This window comes from Sinocyclocheilus anshuiensis, unplaced genomic scaffold (genome assembly GCF_001515605.1).
Source record: "Sinocyclocheilus anshuiensis isolate Anshui unplaced genomic scaffold, SAMN03320099.WGS_v1.1 scaffold685, whole genome shotgun sequence".
NCBI classification, from domain to species: domain Eukaryota; kingdom Metazoa; phylum Chordata; class Actinopteri; order Cypriniformes; family Cyprinidae; genus Sinocyclocheilus; species Sinocyclocheilus anshuiensis.
Window position 1 is genome coordinate 387969 of NW_015539864.1, and position 17552 is coordinate 405520.

Here is a 17552-nt window from a genome sequence, read left to right on the forward strand (position 1 = left end):
CACGGATGCACACATCCTCTAAACGCTTTGCTAGTGCTCGCCATAATGATATGAATAGAGATCACTCTTACCACAGAAATGCACGCTTCAAACAAAACAGTCAATGAAGACGAAGAAGAGAATGATGTGTGCTCCCGACGCCTATTTATACTATAGTCGCACCGGTAGTGACATCATGGCTGTCGCCGGCCAACGAGTTGGTGTTTTTTCAATGTATGCTTCAGACACGGGTCACGACGAGGCGTTCCCTATAGCGACCCCTAGAGGATGCAGTTCGAAGTTCCCATGAAAGGGAACTGGATGTTGTGGATGTTTCTAGCGAGGGAAAAGGCTTAGTAAGGTCTCATAGACAAAGTTACAGTTTCAAAATGACACCACAGGGAAAACTCATGGTTTGAGCTCAGCCTAATGATACCATAAAGAAAGATACAAGGAGTGATATGAAAAGCATAACTTGCACCTCCAACCCTACTTACAGGAGATCACACCTTTTTTCACTGTTTTATGCTATAGCCTTGTAAATACTAATACTTCTTAGGAAATGTTTTGTTTGTGGACATTCAAATATTATGAAATATTAGGTTTTTACAGAGTTTGAGATATCAGTTGGATGAAAAAGTTAGTTTCCTCCAAGAGAGCTCTCAGCTGGAACCACAAAAGTTTTGTGAAAAGAAAAACCACTGTGTGCAAATGTGCAGATTAAATATGCATGGCTAGCCTGTCTTTCCGTCGCCTGCCACATGCGCAGGTAGCGTGACCAGTGAGAGGATATCAAACATATGCCACCAGCAGTGCCTAGGGAACTAGAATAATGTCTGTCCAAGTATGGATGACAAGGTGAAGGCTTCTCAAAGGTAGACACTCACTGTAGCAATTTCCCAAGATGGAGAGGCCTCTAAGGATAGCCCTCAAAATCTGCAGACATGTCAGTCAGTGAGCTTATTTTACCAGCAAAGACATGAATATACGTGGAGTGATGCAGCAGCACTGAATGCCTCACTCTCAGATCCATTCAGCGAAAGGCTCTGGGGATGTCAGTACTTAAGCCCACAGCGAGAAACACTTATTTATCATCCTTTGCTTCAGCTCACCTCTCACATTGTCCAACAAGACCCAAAACAGATACGGAATAAACATGAGGCCTCAGTCATTCATAACTCAAAGACAACTTGCTGACTTTGTTTACCTCAAGATTCAAGCCTAGAATACAGATGGATTTTAAAAACCCTTCTTTTTATTTGATGCTCCAGTCCCACAATATGCAGAGCACGAAAACAGTTTTCAACCCACCTTATTGAGTTAAGTACGGGCAAATCATGAGGCTAAAGCCAGTAATTGCAGATCATTTTATATTTATGCAGCCATGCACATTCAACAGACCTGCATTTAGAAGCTTGAGGGTCATGAAGAACTCAATTAGGCAAAGAAATAATCACTCTATGGAGCGTTAATACCTGCTTTTATACACCATTTGCATTTTAATAGCATGTAAGAAAATGCATGAAAGAGTAATGAATTGTTTAGGTTAATTTCTCCTCTCTCCCACCTTTTGATTTACAGTCTATGGTGCTGCTTTTACACAGCCAGCGGCAGTACATTTTTGATTACGATCAGCAGGATCGACTCTCCGCCATCACTATGCCAAGTGTGGCCCGTCACACCATGCAAACCATCCGCTCTGTCGGCTACTACCGCAACATCTACAATCCACCTGAAAGTAATGCTTCAGTTACGGTGGACTACAGTGAGGACGGCCAGCTCTTGCGGGTGGCACACTTGGGCACTGGCCGACGTGTCCTTTATAAGTATCGGAGACAGAACAAGCTGTCCGAGATCCTATATGACAGCACACGGGTCAGCTTCACCTATGATGAGACAGCAGGTGTGCTGAAAACTGTCAACCTACAGAGTGAGGGTTTCATTTGTTCTATCAGATATCGACAGATAGGTCCACTGGTGGACCGGCAGATATTCCGCTTCAGTGAGGACGGCATGGTCAATGCCCGCTTTGACTACACCTATGACAATAGCTTCCGAGTCACCAGCATGCAAGGAGTCATCAACGAGACCCCACTTCCTATAGATCTTTATCAGTTTGACGACATTTCCGGCAAGGTTGAGCAGTTTGGGAAATTCGGCGTCATATATTACGACATTAACCAGATCATATCAACAGCTGTCATGACCTATACAAAGCACTTTGATGTCCATGGCCGCATCAAGGAGATCCAATACGAGATCTTCCGCTCCCTCATGTACTGGATCACTATCCAGTATGACAACATGGGCCGTGTCACCAAAAGAGAAATAAAGATCGGCCCTTTTGCCAACACTACCAAATATGGCTATGAATATGATGTGGACGGGCAGCTGCAGACAGTCTACCTGAATGAGAAAATGATGTGGCGGTATAATTACGACCTGAACGGCAACCTACACCTGCTGAACCCTGGCAACAGTGCACGACTCACTCCCCTCCGCTATGACTTGCGGGACCGCATCACACGACTGGGCGATGTGCAATATCGTATGGACGAAGATGGCTTTCTGCGCCAAAGGGGTACGGAGATCTTTGAGTACAACTCCAAGGGCCTCTTGGTTCGGGTGCATAGTAAAGCCAGTGGCTGGACCATCCAGTACCGCTATGATGGGCTAGGAAGACGCCTGGCCTCTCGCAACAGTCTGGGCCAGCACCTTCAGTTCTTCTATGCGGACCTCAACTACCCAACACGCATCACCCATGTCTACAACCATTCCAGCTCTGAAATCACCTCGCTCTACTATGACCTACAAGGCCATCTGTTTGCCATAGAAATTAGCAGTGGTGAGGAGTTTTACATTGCTTGTGACAACACAGGAACACCACTGGCAGTCTTCAGCAGCAATGGGCTTCTCCTCAAGCAGGTGCAATATACTGCTTATGGAGAGATCTATTTTGACTCTAACCCTGACTTTCAATTGGTTATTGGATTCCATGGTGGCCTATATGACCCTTTAACAAGATTGCTGCACTTTGGAGAGCGGGACTATGACATTCAAGCTGGCCGTTGGACCACCCCAGATATAAGCACCTGGACCAGGGTGGGCAAGGACCCAGCTCCCTTCAACTTGTATATGTTCTGCAATAATAATCCCATCAGCAAGGTGCATGAGGTCAAGGAGTATGTCACAGGTGAGAAGAGGGCCCTTTTGGCATACTGTATTAGTCTTTTGTTTGTACGATTTTAATTAGTTTTACTGTTGGGCAAAAAACTGTATTTATCAGACAGTCTGTGAAGATTTTTTTTTTTTTTTTTTTTTCAAATTTTTCTCATATCTCATTTGTGTCTACTTCTATTTCTCGTAAGGAATTTTAGGAGAAACATCTGAAATGAAATGAGGAAGAGTCAACTATGGGACGACCTACCGGTATGCAGTCCTATGTCATCTTCTGTCCTACATAAGTTACTTGGCTGGATCATTTGCTTTAGTAGTTTAAAATAATGCAATGAAAAATAGCACCATTTGATTACTCTGCATATCATGGGATTCATTAAATTCTGAATCATATTCACTGCCTTAGTAACCCGTTTAATTGATTGGTTTCATTCAAGTGAGATTCAGTGTTTACAAATATGTCCAGATAAATAATTAGAGTATGTGTTTTGTCTTTTATGGCTCACTTTAGTCCATCTCAGGGGTCCAGCAGGAGGTTATGAGGCAGGCCAAGGCTTTCCTATCTTTTGAGAGGATGCCAGAGATCCAGTTAAGCCGACGACGTTCAAGCCGTGAAAAACCTTGGCTGTGGTTTGCCACAGTCAAATCCCTCATTGGTAAAGGTGTAATGCTTGCCATTACCAGTAAGGGCCAGGTGGCCACCAATGCACTGAACATAGCAAATGAGGACTGCATTAAAGTGGCCACTGTCCTCAATAATGCCTTCTATTTAGAGGATCTGCACTTCACAGTGGAAGGCCGTGACACGCACTACTTCATAAAGACCAGCCTGCCCGAGAGTGACCTGGGTGCCCTGCGACTCACCAGCGGTCGCAAGAGTCTAGAAAATGGTGTCAACGTAACAGTGTCACAGTCCACCACTGTGGTCAATGGACGGACACGTCGCTTCGCAGATGTGGAGCTGCAATATGGCGCATTGGCTCTACATGTGCGCTATGGCATGACACTGGATGAGGAGAAGGCACGTGTCCTAGAGCAGGCCCGCCAGAGAGCACTGTCAAGTGCATGGGCACGGGAGCAGCAACGTGTACGTGAGGGAGAGGAGGGAGTGCGTCTTTGGACAGAGGGGGAGAAGAGGCAGTTGCTCAGCTCTGGGAAGGTGCTGGGTTATGACGGCTACTATGTACTATCAGTGGAGCAGTACCCTGAACTGGCCGACAGTGCCAACAATATCCAGTTCCTGAGGCAGAGCGAGATTGGGAAGAGGTAACAGTCTGCACAGCACAGACTGTTCATCAGACTACTGCCCCTCTGCTCCACAAGCTCCTCTCTCCCGTGTACACACTCCCAGAGCTCCTATCCCAGAGACTAAAGGGAAAGGGTTTATGTTTGAGAAGTGAGGAGTTGTGCCTAAGTGCCACACACACTGCAGTTATACAAAAAAACCTGAGGCACTTCCTCTCATTGACTGAACACACCCCCATCCTACATATTTGTTCACATTATTGCATTGAATGGATAATGGACTCTCTAAGAGAGCTACCCAAGAAAAACTCAGTTATGATTTGTTTTTGTCTTTTTTATGTAAAACTTTAAAGCTGTCTTGGTCAGTGATAAAATGGAGAGAAAAAAGCAAATGTGTTTACATGCGCAGACCACTGCACCCAGATGAACTAATATAATGCCTTTTTCGCAAGGCAGTGACTGTAATTCAGTGGTTCGTACTGTCCTTGCTCTCAGCAACATGTTTTGTCAACTAGTGAGGACTGGGGTTTCAGACTGTGAGCTAGTTGATAATTTCTCTTCTGCTTTGATTTCTTAAGGGACACAGTTGTGGTTCATATAATCAAATCTGAGTGTACTCATTCCTGGTCACTCTCTCATTCCTGAACCAACCCAGGTGGTGAATAGAGCGGAAACTGACAGAACAAAATATATAAATATACATCTCATAACTGACCTGTACTTTGACAAGAGATGTTAGAATATCTTTATGGATTTTTTTTTTTTAAGTAAAAAAATTCCACCTATCCGTACAACAATATTAGTCGCAGAGAAAGTAATTTATGTACAGTGTTTATACATAAAAATAAAATCTTACAAATATTGAGACTTTTTCGTCTTGTCATGCATTACTGTTTATACTCATGAATTTTAATATTTTATCTTATCAAAATTTGTGGTAATGCTAATTGAAATAAAATCAGCTGTACTGTGTCACTGAATCTTCAACACTGTTTTTCTTCTCTTTCCATCCTCTGAAACTGATTGTTGCCTTTTTTTTATTTCTATTTCTCTCTTTTTCAGATTGTCTAAATGCGTTCAGTGGTTTCATGGCGTTACTGCTGCTGTAATCAACAATAGGTATAGAGTAGCTGTTTTTCAGTTGTGAAATGAGGAAATACTACAATCAAATACTAAAAACCCAACAAGGGTTTAGTAATTTGCCAGAAAGTATTCCTTTACAGTAAAGTCATGGCATTGTTCTGTCTTTAATTGGAATGAGTTTCAAGCTTAAAGCTTTTAAAGACTTTCTGTCCCGATATACAAGTTCAAGCTTTAGCCTCGCTTTCTATCCAGAGACAAGATTATTTCAAAAACGTTCCGCTCTTTTTAATGTTTTAGATGAAGGATATATCACACTAGCATTAATATGTGTTGTCACTGGCAGCATGGGGGGGGATTTGCAAGGAGTTTATATCCCTCCATTTTAACCATGATTAAAACTCCTTTGACAAGAAGAAACACTCAAACTCTCTTGAATCAAAAGGGTCATTAGACAGCAGAGATAGTGTGGCTTTTTCCACTGAACACAGATATTGCCCTATGATCATGTTATGATGCCAGAAATAACACTTGTTTTGCATGGGGTTAAATTTATGTAACTGAAATAACAAGTGCTAAAGCAGAAATTTAGAAATGTACTGAGCACTAAATAAGAACTGAACAGTTAACTTAAAAGAGAATTCCGCCATCACCCACATGAAGGAGATTGATTTAGGATTTCTTTTACTTTAAAATATTTGACAACAAATGTATTCATCTAAGAGCACCACAAACATTAAAGTGATCAGAAGTCACCCCAAAAGGACAAAAAATTAATTTGTATGCCTAAATGGACTGCCTCCTACTTCAGATACTGTTTTTGTATAGGCTTTTTAAAGATTGTATAAAATAAAATGTTCTGACTAATGAATGAGAAAATATTGTTTCCATTTTAGTTTGTTGTTTTCCTATGAAAAGTTTTTAAATCAATCATGTAATTGTATGGTGGAGCCTATTTTTATATTCATGAGTGAATGGAGGTCTGAAGGGGATGTTACCCACCTGTGGATCTGTGAGGTTTTTTGTTTGGGATTCTCAGTTACTGATTGTTCGAAGAGGGTCTGAGCTTGTTGTTAGGGTGAACTTTTCCCCCTGAAAAGATAAAAAAAAGGTGAGCACTTAATTAAAACACTAGTAATAACCAGAACAAGAACCACTGCAATATTAACAAAGTGTTTCCCCTCAAAGGTCTACACAGATTCTCTGCGATACAGTCATTTGTTTGCGTAAGGAGTGACCACTGTACTCAGGAGCCCTTCGATCAGTGTGTATGAACTAATTTCAATCTTCAACATTTGTTGGTCAACATTGTCAAAATATTCTTATAAAAAGCCAGAACTTGCTTAACAGAAGTAGATTTGGGGGAAACGTGTGACAGAGTAGCAGTGAAGATACAAATGTCTGTGAGAGGAGAAGGGAGAACAAAAAACGACCTGATATGTTTGCTATTGATTGCATGCATACAGTATCAACCCAATGAATCAAAGGAAGCTCACTTTTTTCCTTATTAGTGCCAATATGTACATGGTCTGTTTTGATATTCCTTTGCACTACAATGTATATGTTGAAGATGATGCCTCTACATTATACATTATTGCAGTCGTCACGTCTCTGGTCTGATGTGAGGGAGATTGTAAAAACTGGTTATGTTTCCTAAATTAAAAGGAAAGATGCCTGTACAGAAAATCATGAGTATTTAATTAAATACTTTCAAATAAATGCCATTATCATCACACAGTTTACAGTCACTTAACAGTAACGTTTTCTCATATCAGATCTGATGTGGGATTTGTGACTGAATTTGTCTGAGAACTGAACATTTAAAAATGCTGTGTGTGATTAGCTTTGTTGCTACTGCGACAAATCAACCATTGTTTTTTGCTCAATTACTTTGTCTTTTGAACAGTCTACATTTTGTGTATTTTGTATGATCTGTTTTACAAACTTGTTTCAAACAATTATTATGAACTGAAGTGATTTTACCTGTAAATTCAATAACTTATCTTGCAATCTCTCATTTGTAATGAGGATTTAGAGAATGTTGTATTACTGATGTTCTTACGTTATTTGTTTTTGCTCAGTTTTGCTTTTGTAATGTTTTACAGCCACGCAGCATCTCAGAAAAAAAAAAAAAGCTGATGATTTCCATTTGATAGACACGTCTGTTTAGAGTGCAATTAAAGTGCAATTTTGATGTAATCTAAACTAGGTCACTGCTGGATTCATTACCTTTTATCTTCAACATGTTAATTGCTCCACAGAGATCAATCATAAAAATAAAATGTAATATTAAAAAAATTGTGTATTTATTAGTCCATTACACAAATGTGACCACATATCTTACTCATTAAGCGAGTCAGGAAAGCAATAGAGCAGTGGTTCTCAAGCTGTGGGTTGTAGTGTGACCCAGGAAATGTACACTACTAAAAAATAATACAAAATTTACTTTAGACATAATGTTACTACTGTGGCACTTTTTCACAGGTTTTTTTCACAGGTTTTTTTTTTTGGATATTGATATTAATGAAAATGTGCCGTTATGGTTGTTACAATCCCTAATTCTGTCATTCACCCACTCTTTTGTTATTCCAAACCTTTATGATATTTTTCTGCGAAATACAAGGTAATGACAAACTACACTGAATGCATACAGGTTTGGAACGACAGATTTCTACTCACTAAAAAAAACAATAAAGCTGTTTTCTTTTCTAATTACATTCCTGTAGCTCAAACATTAGAGTATGGTGCTATAGCAACGCCAATGTCATGGGTTCGACATCGTATGCTTTGAAATGCAATGTAAGTCGCTTAGATAAAAGTGTCTGCCAAATGCATAAATGTAATTTAATTGAATATCGGGTCAATATCCACGACAGAACAGATAAAACGGAAATTAAAAATGATCATCACAAAACAAAGCTTGTCAGGATAATAAATATGAAATTATTTCTTACATGGAGAGCATGTATGTGAAACAGTTCGGAAATCACTAATTTCACGGTTTCGTGATTTTGTATAATTTACCAATTATCAGTCCATATGTTTTAGAACTGATGGGGAGAAAAGAGTCTCAGATTTGATACGGCACACTCCAATTATACATGTTTCATATATAGCTCTACTGAAAGCAGCCTAGAAACTGAGGGCCAAAGATTAATGAATAAGTCTGATCCTCTACTACAGCCAATCACATATACCTGACAACCAAACTTCAGCCATCCACACTCTAACAAGCCTTGTCCCTCATTTCTCTACTGAATCAGTAAAACACCGCCCTACAGTCAGACATCATGTTTATGAAGCAGTGAGCCTAAAGGGTTTGGGCCAGAAGACGGCCTCTGATTTCATGGGCAATGGCCCATTCTTACTGCAGAGAAATAGCTTTGCTGCCCCTTTGTTGTTTTGAGAGCACCGAGCCAGATGTGCTTCCATAACAGTGTTTGAGGCTCACAGTGGCATGGTGCTCTCAATCATAATGGGACGCCATCCAAAAGGCCCCACATCTCAAATGTGGTCGTGTTTCCAGCAGCTGCAGCTGCCGAACAGAAGACACAAAGCACACTTTTGGGATATGGGAAGGCTTGTGGAAAAAAAAACTGACTGGTTGTAATGGGTTTTCCAGTCACTTCTGCTGCATGTCTTTGAGGCCAAGCACTTCTCTTTTGTTTGCCATTTATGAGAAGGTCTGAAGTGCTGATCAAGGTCACGTGGTGAGATGTGAACAGGTGCAGTGTGTCTGTGTGCTCTCATTACATTATAACCTCAGAGCAGTTCTAACTAAACATCCAGCTCAGGCAATTCCTTGAGTGTGTGACAGACAAATTATATACAACAGGCTTATGACAGCTGATTTATTTTATGTCTGCACACACATTCTCTGTTGTGTAGGGTCGTAATAATAAAAAAAATAAAAACGCTTACTGATATTAGTTGGGGACACAATTTCTGACAACATTAGATATCAAAAGTAAATATAGCCGCAAGCAGCAATGACAGACCCAAGCACCTCTGCTACTGCCACCCGATGGCTTTGAGAAAACAGTGTAGGGATTTTTTTTGCAATTGATACAACCCATTTCTTAATACTAATGTCACTTTTTCAAAACTTTTCACAGAGTGAGCACAACAGCAGTCTATGTGGGCTAAACTTCGAATCATTTTCCATTACTACAAATTACATTACATGAATTCTTGATGTGATTTTTTTAAGGTTTTAATAGTTTTAGTGCATTTTGGATGTGAAATTTACTGCCGTGCGAAGCTGAAAGTTGGTGAGAACTGTGTGAAGCGTCCTGAAAAACTGTAAGTATTAAGAAATGTGTCCTACCAATTGTGAGAAAAAAACCTGTAAGCTGGTAAACATAAGGGGACGATATCAGACTAAACCATTTATGTGCCACACTTCCTGCAGCCATCTGGTAGAGCTATGACCGTCGACCACAACAGCATAAAGAATAAAGATTTCATCCACTCCCCCAACCCTTTGTGACTTAACATGTGGGGTCAGGGCCCCCAAACACACCCATAATTTGCACCCATGGGTCAATTTCACAGAGATATCAATACAAGGGCAAAAACCAGTTGCTGGTGGTACCCACTTCTAGTTGTCATGCTAACCAATGAGACAGGATGAGAAAGTTGCTCATCTTCTTCCAAAGTGGAAAACTTTTCACAAAGAAGCATAATCAGAATACGATCACTGATCGAGTCTAAGTAAAAAGAACACTTGCATTGCGCAACAAAACATTTTCAATAGCTGCAATTTTGTTCGTCACTTCATTCTGTCACTAGTCCAAGCATCCTCCAGCTGAATGAGTCAATAAAGACAGATCTGGAGATCATAATTAGCGTTTGTAATCAGACCTTGCTGACACTGCAGTCTGTCTTCTGGAATCTGGATGGAAGCCAATGTGAAGCCTTTTTTGTGACAGTTTTGGCTTTTTGTGACAGGGATTCAAATGTTTCTTTTAAAGCACAGACAGGTTAAGCTGAACTGTGCTTGCGCAGTCACAAACTGCCATCAGCCCTTTTTTTGATTGAGCAATGCCATGGTATTGAATTCCTACATTGTTCTCATAAGACGACTGATCCAACTTTGAGTCACAGACAAAACTTTTCTTATATAGATGGTGCCTCACAAAACGCAAAAGCTGGCAGGATATAATACCGTTCTGCACTGTCTCCAGAGTTGTACATATTCTGTCTTTCTCATTTTGGGAATTTAAAAGTGGCACTAACGTGCAGATGGCCGGATACTTAATATGAAAGATGGCTTTTACTTAGTATGAAACTTAAACAGCAGGGCAGCTGTTGCATGTATCTGAAATACTGCTTTTTTTGTAGGGTTATATTCTTTGAGCTTTGCAGGGTGCTATTATTTTTAACCACTCTACAGTGTGATCTGAGCGAATCTACGGCTAATGTGAGAATACTTAATTAAATGCAAACAATGTCTGGAGCAAGGAGAGCTAAAAATATCCAACCAGGAATAAACAAGTTCTCACTTCCAGAGCTTCAAACAGAATTTCTCGAGGCCATAATAATCCATAAAGGAAACAATGTATATTCTGACTATACAAAAACTGCATCACCTATGCATATTTTATTTATAGGCAGGTGGAGAGGGTCACATGGGCATAATTCATTAAGTACCTTCAGACAGCCTCCTCACACTTTCTGAATTTTAATAAGATAATAGGCTTTAGGTGCCAGGTAGTGATTAGGTTAAGATAAAGTATTCATGATATAAAGACATTCAACCTTAATATCATTCCTCTAAGGGGGCGCATGGGTCATTAGATATCCAGTAAAACTTAACACTTGGGAGACCAAAGGAGTGGTTTATGACATACAAAACATATACTATATTGCATTTTTGGCAAATGTGGTAAAACTGAACACGGTGTGGGATCCGTCAATTTCACATTTCTGTAAGCAGAAAAAAAAGAAAATGTACACAACACAAAGCAATGTGAACACAATTTTAAAAAATCAGGGTGGCTTTAGGACCGTAACCACCATGGACACTGAGGGGGTCGAGTCTCTCTGCAGCTCTACTGCACTCCATTACGGAGTGCTCTGTTTGTTAATAGGATGACAAAAAGATTTAAAAGTTAAAAGTTTTTAGGCTGGTCTGCTTCAGCAGTCTAAAAATGCAAATAATTGAGATGAGGGGTTTACTGTAAATTTCACTGACATGAAACTTTATGTGTTTAGGCACATCTGGCATACAAATAAAAGTGAATGAGGCAAATTTTAAAATATCACTTTCAAACAGCTCGAAATTATTATTATAGAATTTCCTTCACCATTCTATTTTTTATACTTCATAATAAAAAAGAAAAAAAAAAGAAAAGAAAAGGCCCACCCCAACGTTCAAGATATGGTAACGGCCTTGCTTTTATAATTTAATTAAAAAAATAATAATAATCATGTTCAAACATACGTTTATATATTTGGTGCTTTGTTGTATTCCTCATTTGTAAGTCGCTTTGGACAAAAGCATCTGCTAACTGAATAAATGTAAACATGTTGCACAGCCTTCTGGGAGCTCCCCCTTTCCAGAGATGTGTGAGCCCTTAGCAAATGCTATAAACTTTTACATGGTAAACAGACTCATTTGGTAGGCTATATTTAAAAAGCACTGTTCAGTCAGCAGAGCCACTAACAGAGTAACGTCTCATTTGGTCTCCAGTGTGTGAAGAGAGAAACCCAATGAGACATGCCAGTATAACCGAGCTCAGAGACTGGTCCAGGGTTGATAGCACTGCATGGATCATCTGGAAGCATATGGCATTAAGCTCCTATATGTCAAGCTCTTCAATATAACTTTATATATAACTTTAAAATGTCACAATGCTTTACATGAAGAAAAAACTGAAAGAAGAATTTTTTATAGAATTTAGAAATATATAATAACATACAGTACAAAGGACATTGCATGCCTTCCACTGATAAACGTATATTTCATTAACCTGACAGGCAGCGTTAAAAAACAGTTGCCTTATGAACAAAATTCTTAATGAGTAATTAACACCTATTACCTAGTTTAACATAACAAGAAATTATGAACATTCAAATATAAATAGATCTATATATATGGCATTAAATTATATGACGTTCATAAATAGTGGAATGCACTTTATCTAATAATTGGTTAAGCAATGTCCAATAATTAAATATATTATAAATTGTTACAACTACCTCACAGAGCACACGAACTACTGCACATTTATAACTGGAATATGTGTGCTGTCATTTATAAATCCTAGGTGAAGCTTAGTTCATGAATATTAATTCATATTAATTATTCCTCTGAAGGTTACCAAGTCTCTGTATTTCATCAGACTATTCCGTGTGAAAGACACTCATGCGTTTTTATGAGTGTCAAATTAAACATTTCAAACCCCTCTTTCATTACACTGGGCTCCATATAACTGAACAAAAAAGAGCGGCTTGTGTGAACTCCGAAACGACATTAAAGTCTGTGAATATTAGATGAGCCATGCAGTTGTAGTAATACTTGATGCAATCTGCTTTGTGAACTCACTCTGTACGTGTTCTCCGTTCATTTTGCTAGAAAACAATGAAAAGCAGCCACTGGGAGCGTGAACGTAATTTCTGTATAATGTTACATGCAGGAAGATTATGTGTTATTATGTACTTTACTTTGAAGCTGATAATGACTAGTGACTACACGATGCTTCTTGTGGTCGTTTTCAACGGTGGCAATTTAGTAGAGGAAGACGCTTGATAAGGTGACCTGAAGCTGCTATAGCGAGCAGCGCCCTCTTTTGGTCAAAACAAACAAACGCCAGAGGTGGAAGCGTGGCTCTGATACTAGTTTTCATAAAACGTTTCAATTAAAGGCACAATATGTAAGATTTTTTTTATTAAAATATCCAAAAACCACTAGAACAGTGTTTATATATTTTGCTGACTTGTGTACTTACATTATCCCAAATGTTTCGAAGAATGTTTAAATCCAGAGACATAAGCAATTTTAACTAGTGACACAGACAGTGTCTATAGTGTCATCATGTCGCCTGCCAATGACGTCATACACCCTCGATTTCCGGTTTTGTTTTGTAGAAAACATGGAAACACCAAAGACGCTTTAATATGTTGTGCGTTTTAATAGACCGGTGACGACCGCACAGAGTAGCATTATAACAGAACTTTCAAATGTATCTAGTATGATAAAACAGCGCTGCTTTTTTTTCCCACATATGCACGACCGGAAGTAGCGGAAGCGGTCGACTGTGGCATAATAAAAGCTCCGCTGCTTTCGAGCCGTGTGTCACGCTCGTTCAACGGCCTCATTTCGCTTCGATGGCTTTCAGCCTCACCCTGCTTCATTCTACTGCATTAATAAATCATTAGCTCATCCATGAACATGATTTCTGCCCGAGTCCTGTCGGATTGCATCGGCTGTGGGGATGAAGACGACAACTCCCATGATTCCACACTCAGTCACGGCATCATCAAACTACGCCTTTGTCTCTTTGTTTATTTTGAATACACGCCCTCTAGTGGCGAAAATTACATATTGTGCCTTTAACTTTGCTTAAGTGATATTAGGCAGGGTTAGAATCAGAATGAGGTTTATTGACAAGGAATTTGTCTTGGTAAAAATATTTCAGTGTATTTTTCTTAAATTATTATATTTATTTCTATCAGTAGTTTATGAATATTCACATTTAAATAGGTCTATATTTTACATTAAATTCTGACAAATAAATACTGGAATGCACTTTATCTAATGATGCGTTAAAGTGTTAAAACCATAACTACCTCACAGAGCACATGAACTCCTGCACATTTAAAACTGGAATCTTTATGCTGTAATTTAATTCCCACAAATGTAGTGTAAAAATGGTGACATGTATGCACGGGTAATTTAATAAATATGACTGAATTTACATATTGCACTTGAATTGTACTCCACAGTGGTTGTATTTGCACTATACAATAAAACAGAAATAACACCCCATTTCTCAAACATTCTATAACACAACATATGCAGTATTCCATACAATGGTTTTATGAACCATGATGGAAGTATAGTTAATTTCCCATAATGCTCTGATCATTTAAGAAGCTACAAATTTAGTGCATTCAAAAACGTGTGTCTAAAACCAATTTGGTTAATAAATTGAAGACATTGCTATATGGATCATCAATTAAACATGTTTAGATCTAAACTTACTTAATCACAGCTATAACACCTTGTGGATATTTGCCACCTGTATTACTATTTCCCTGTTTTATGTTATTTTTTAAATCTGGAACCATATGGGAAGCAAGTTTTATGGATATCAAACAGAGCTCTCTGTGTCACATGTCATATGCTGAAGAAAACATAAAGGTAAGTGAAGTCTGCTGTGCTTCATTTAAAAATGCCATAGTGCATTCAGGTCATTTCATTAGCTAACTGCACATCAATTCATGCAATAGATCAGATTTTCGGGTTTTATGTTTTTAATGGAGACAGTGGGCCAAATGAAATAAGACATGTTTTTGGTTAATCAAAGTGTCTTGGCAGCCAAAAGAGATTTTAATTCAGCCGCTTTCTCTAACTGTTTTTATCTTCACTTACAAAGCTTTTGGCTAATGACCAGCGCTTTATCAAGGCTGAAATGGAGAGAGACAGGGAATGAGCACATTGCAGGCCCATGTGAGGCTTTTCTGTATATTAAACCTGTGCTAAATCAGACAAAGCACCAGGGCCAACCCAGATGCTCCATTACTTGTCCGTATGTTTATTATTTGTCCTTAGGTATTTTATTTGCCTTCAAATGCTCACTTGTTACTTGAAATATTGAAACGTAAGACGTAGCTGTCAGAGTGGGATAATGTAATAAATCCTAGAACATAAAAGTGAGATTTTGCTCACATTTAATTATTTTTCAGTTTATTCAACACCCACATCCCCTGTCATTGTTGCTACACTTGCTGAGCATGATTTGCCAAACACCATATCGGACAGATTGCATCTCTCTGGTCTGAAAACTTTTGCCTTCACACTGAACAGCCTCTTTACTGGCATGGAGGACTTTTGTTTTTCGAAGTGTCAAACCTTGTTTCCTGAAGATGAAACTTAAAGGAAACTAGCGTTTGAGGTCAGCAAGCAGCAACATAAGGACAGATGTACTTTACTGAGTGGGAAAATAACTGATCCGCAGTGCTTTTCAAACTGCTTATGTTTATATTTACACATATACACTCACACACACGCACAAAAGGGTGATGCCGAAGAAATTAACAAACATTTAAAAATTCTAAATGGTGGCACCCACCATAGTCTACACTCTTAAAAATAAAGGTTTCATAAGGGTTTATAACGATGCCAACGAAGAAACAATTTTGGTTCTCCAAAGAACTTTCAGTGAACAGTTCTTAAAATAACCTCTTTTTTTCTTATTTCTTAGTATGAAGAACATTTTAATAATCTGAAGCCCCTTCTTCCACTATAAATAACCTTTTTTGCAATGGGAAGTTTCTACGGATGTTAAACATTCTTCATGGAATCATAGATGCCAATAAAGAACCTTTAGTTTTATGAGTGAAGTGTTTCTCACAAAGATAGCCTACATGATTAATATGATTGGCCCCTTACCTGCTCCTATGTAGAAAAAGATTTCCCCCTGATTTGGATGACAAAGATGTTGATAATAAAAGGAGATAAGTAGTTGGTTTAAACTGACAGGTTCAATGTGCTTAGTCCTTCAGATGCGCCATATATTACATTGATATGCATCTTACTGTCAGCATGCCTCTATCTACCACCATACTTATCTCTATACATATTCCTCTTACACTAAGTGACATTGTGTAGTGCTGAAATTACGAGACCTGTCACTCTGAGGTCACATCAATTTAAATGTCTACACACAAGCATCGAATAAAAAGAGCAAAGTACAGCACAATATGAAACACGGTACAGAAACAGTGTGGCTTTTTACACCCGTTTTGTTCCTAAAGTAGGTTGTCTTGCTCATGACATTAGCAGAAAGGCACGTCTTTTTACTCAAAACACCCATCTGAATTCCATCAAATATTTCTGGAATGATTTGAGACTATCACAGGTCATTGCTAATATGACAGAGCTTTAAAGACTCTTCAGTGTGTGCAAAGTTAGGTTATGATATCTATAAAAATAGATGTTTTCATCAAAAGCATCTGTTGTCTTTTTTTAAGTTATTCTATTCAGTTTTTTGCAATCTTTTTTTTTTTTAGTTATTGCGAGGTCTGCTTTTTGTAAATAGCAGTATATTTAATTCTCTTTTGGGCTTTGAATACTCCAATGTGTCATCCTTATGGTGCTTCTATGCAGACATATCTTCTCCATCATTTTCTGTCAGCTCTCAGTCACTACTGTCAATAAAAGTCTAATACACACTGGTGTTGGTGACTTTCCAAATGTACATTTAAAGAGCTACCAATTTCCCCACAATCGGCATTGTAACAATAAAACTAACATGTTGTGAACAATGTGATGTGCATTTTACCTGTGTTATTTCTCTAGGCACCAGTATCTCACCTCTGACGAGGGCCGTTGTGCTTTGGTCTGTCTTCTCTTAGACAGTACTGGCTGACTGGCTGGCTGGCTGTCAGTATGCTGTGTTCCAGATAATGATTGCACTTGGTTCTCAAACAGACTATGCTGCAGCACTCCATCAGCTACACCATCTGACACATCTGCTTGCTGTAAACTTTTTTTTTAGACATTTTATAACCCCCTTTGCTGCTCACACAGAATAATTTCCTTTCCTGCAAAAGACCATTACAAGAATAATTTTTAGCAGCACCTCCAGACCCAACCACCCAAATCAAATCATCAGAGAAAACCGTCATCCAAAAAATCCACCCAGAATGATAGGTCTGATCACCTCCACGCATTATGCAATTTGCATGATATTGAAAGTGAAAGTGAACGTGACGTGACATGTGGCCAAGTATGGTGACCCATACTAGGAATTAGTGCTCTGCATTTATCCCATCCTAAGTGCACACACACAGCAGTGAACACACACACACTGTGAACACACACCCGGAGCAGTGGGCAGCCA

The 17552-nt window shown here is 38.9% G+C and overlaps 1 protein-coding gene across 1 annotated transcript in view; it reads left to right on the forward strand.

Moving 5' to 3' along the window:
• The window catches only part of LOC107684973 (teneurin-3-like), a 323878-nt gene extending 319452 nt beyond the window's left edge, over positions 1–4426 (forward strand). The window contains exons 31-32 of the mRNA XM_016481367.1: positions 1561–3216; positions 3668–4426. Coding sequence (XP_016336853.1) covers positions 1561–3216; positions 3668–4426 — 2415 coding nt within the window. The remainder of the gene's footprint in view (positions 1–1560; positions 3217–3667) is intronic.
• The last annotated feature ends 13126 nt before the right edge of the window (positions 4427–17552 follow it).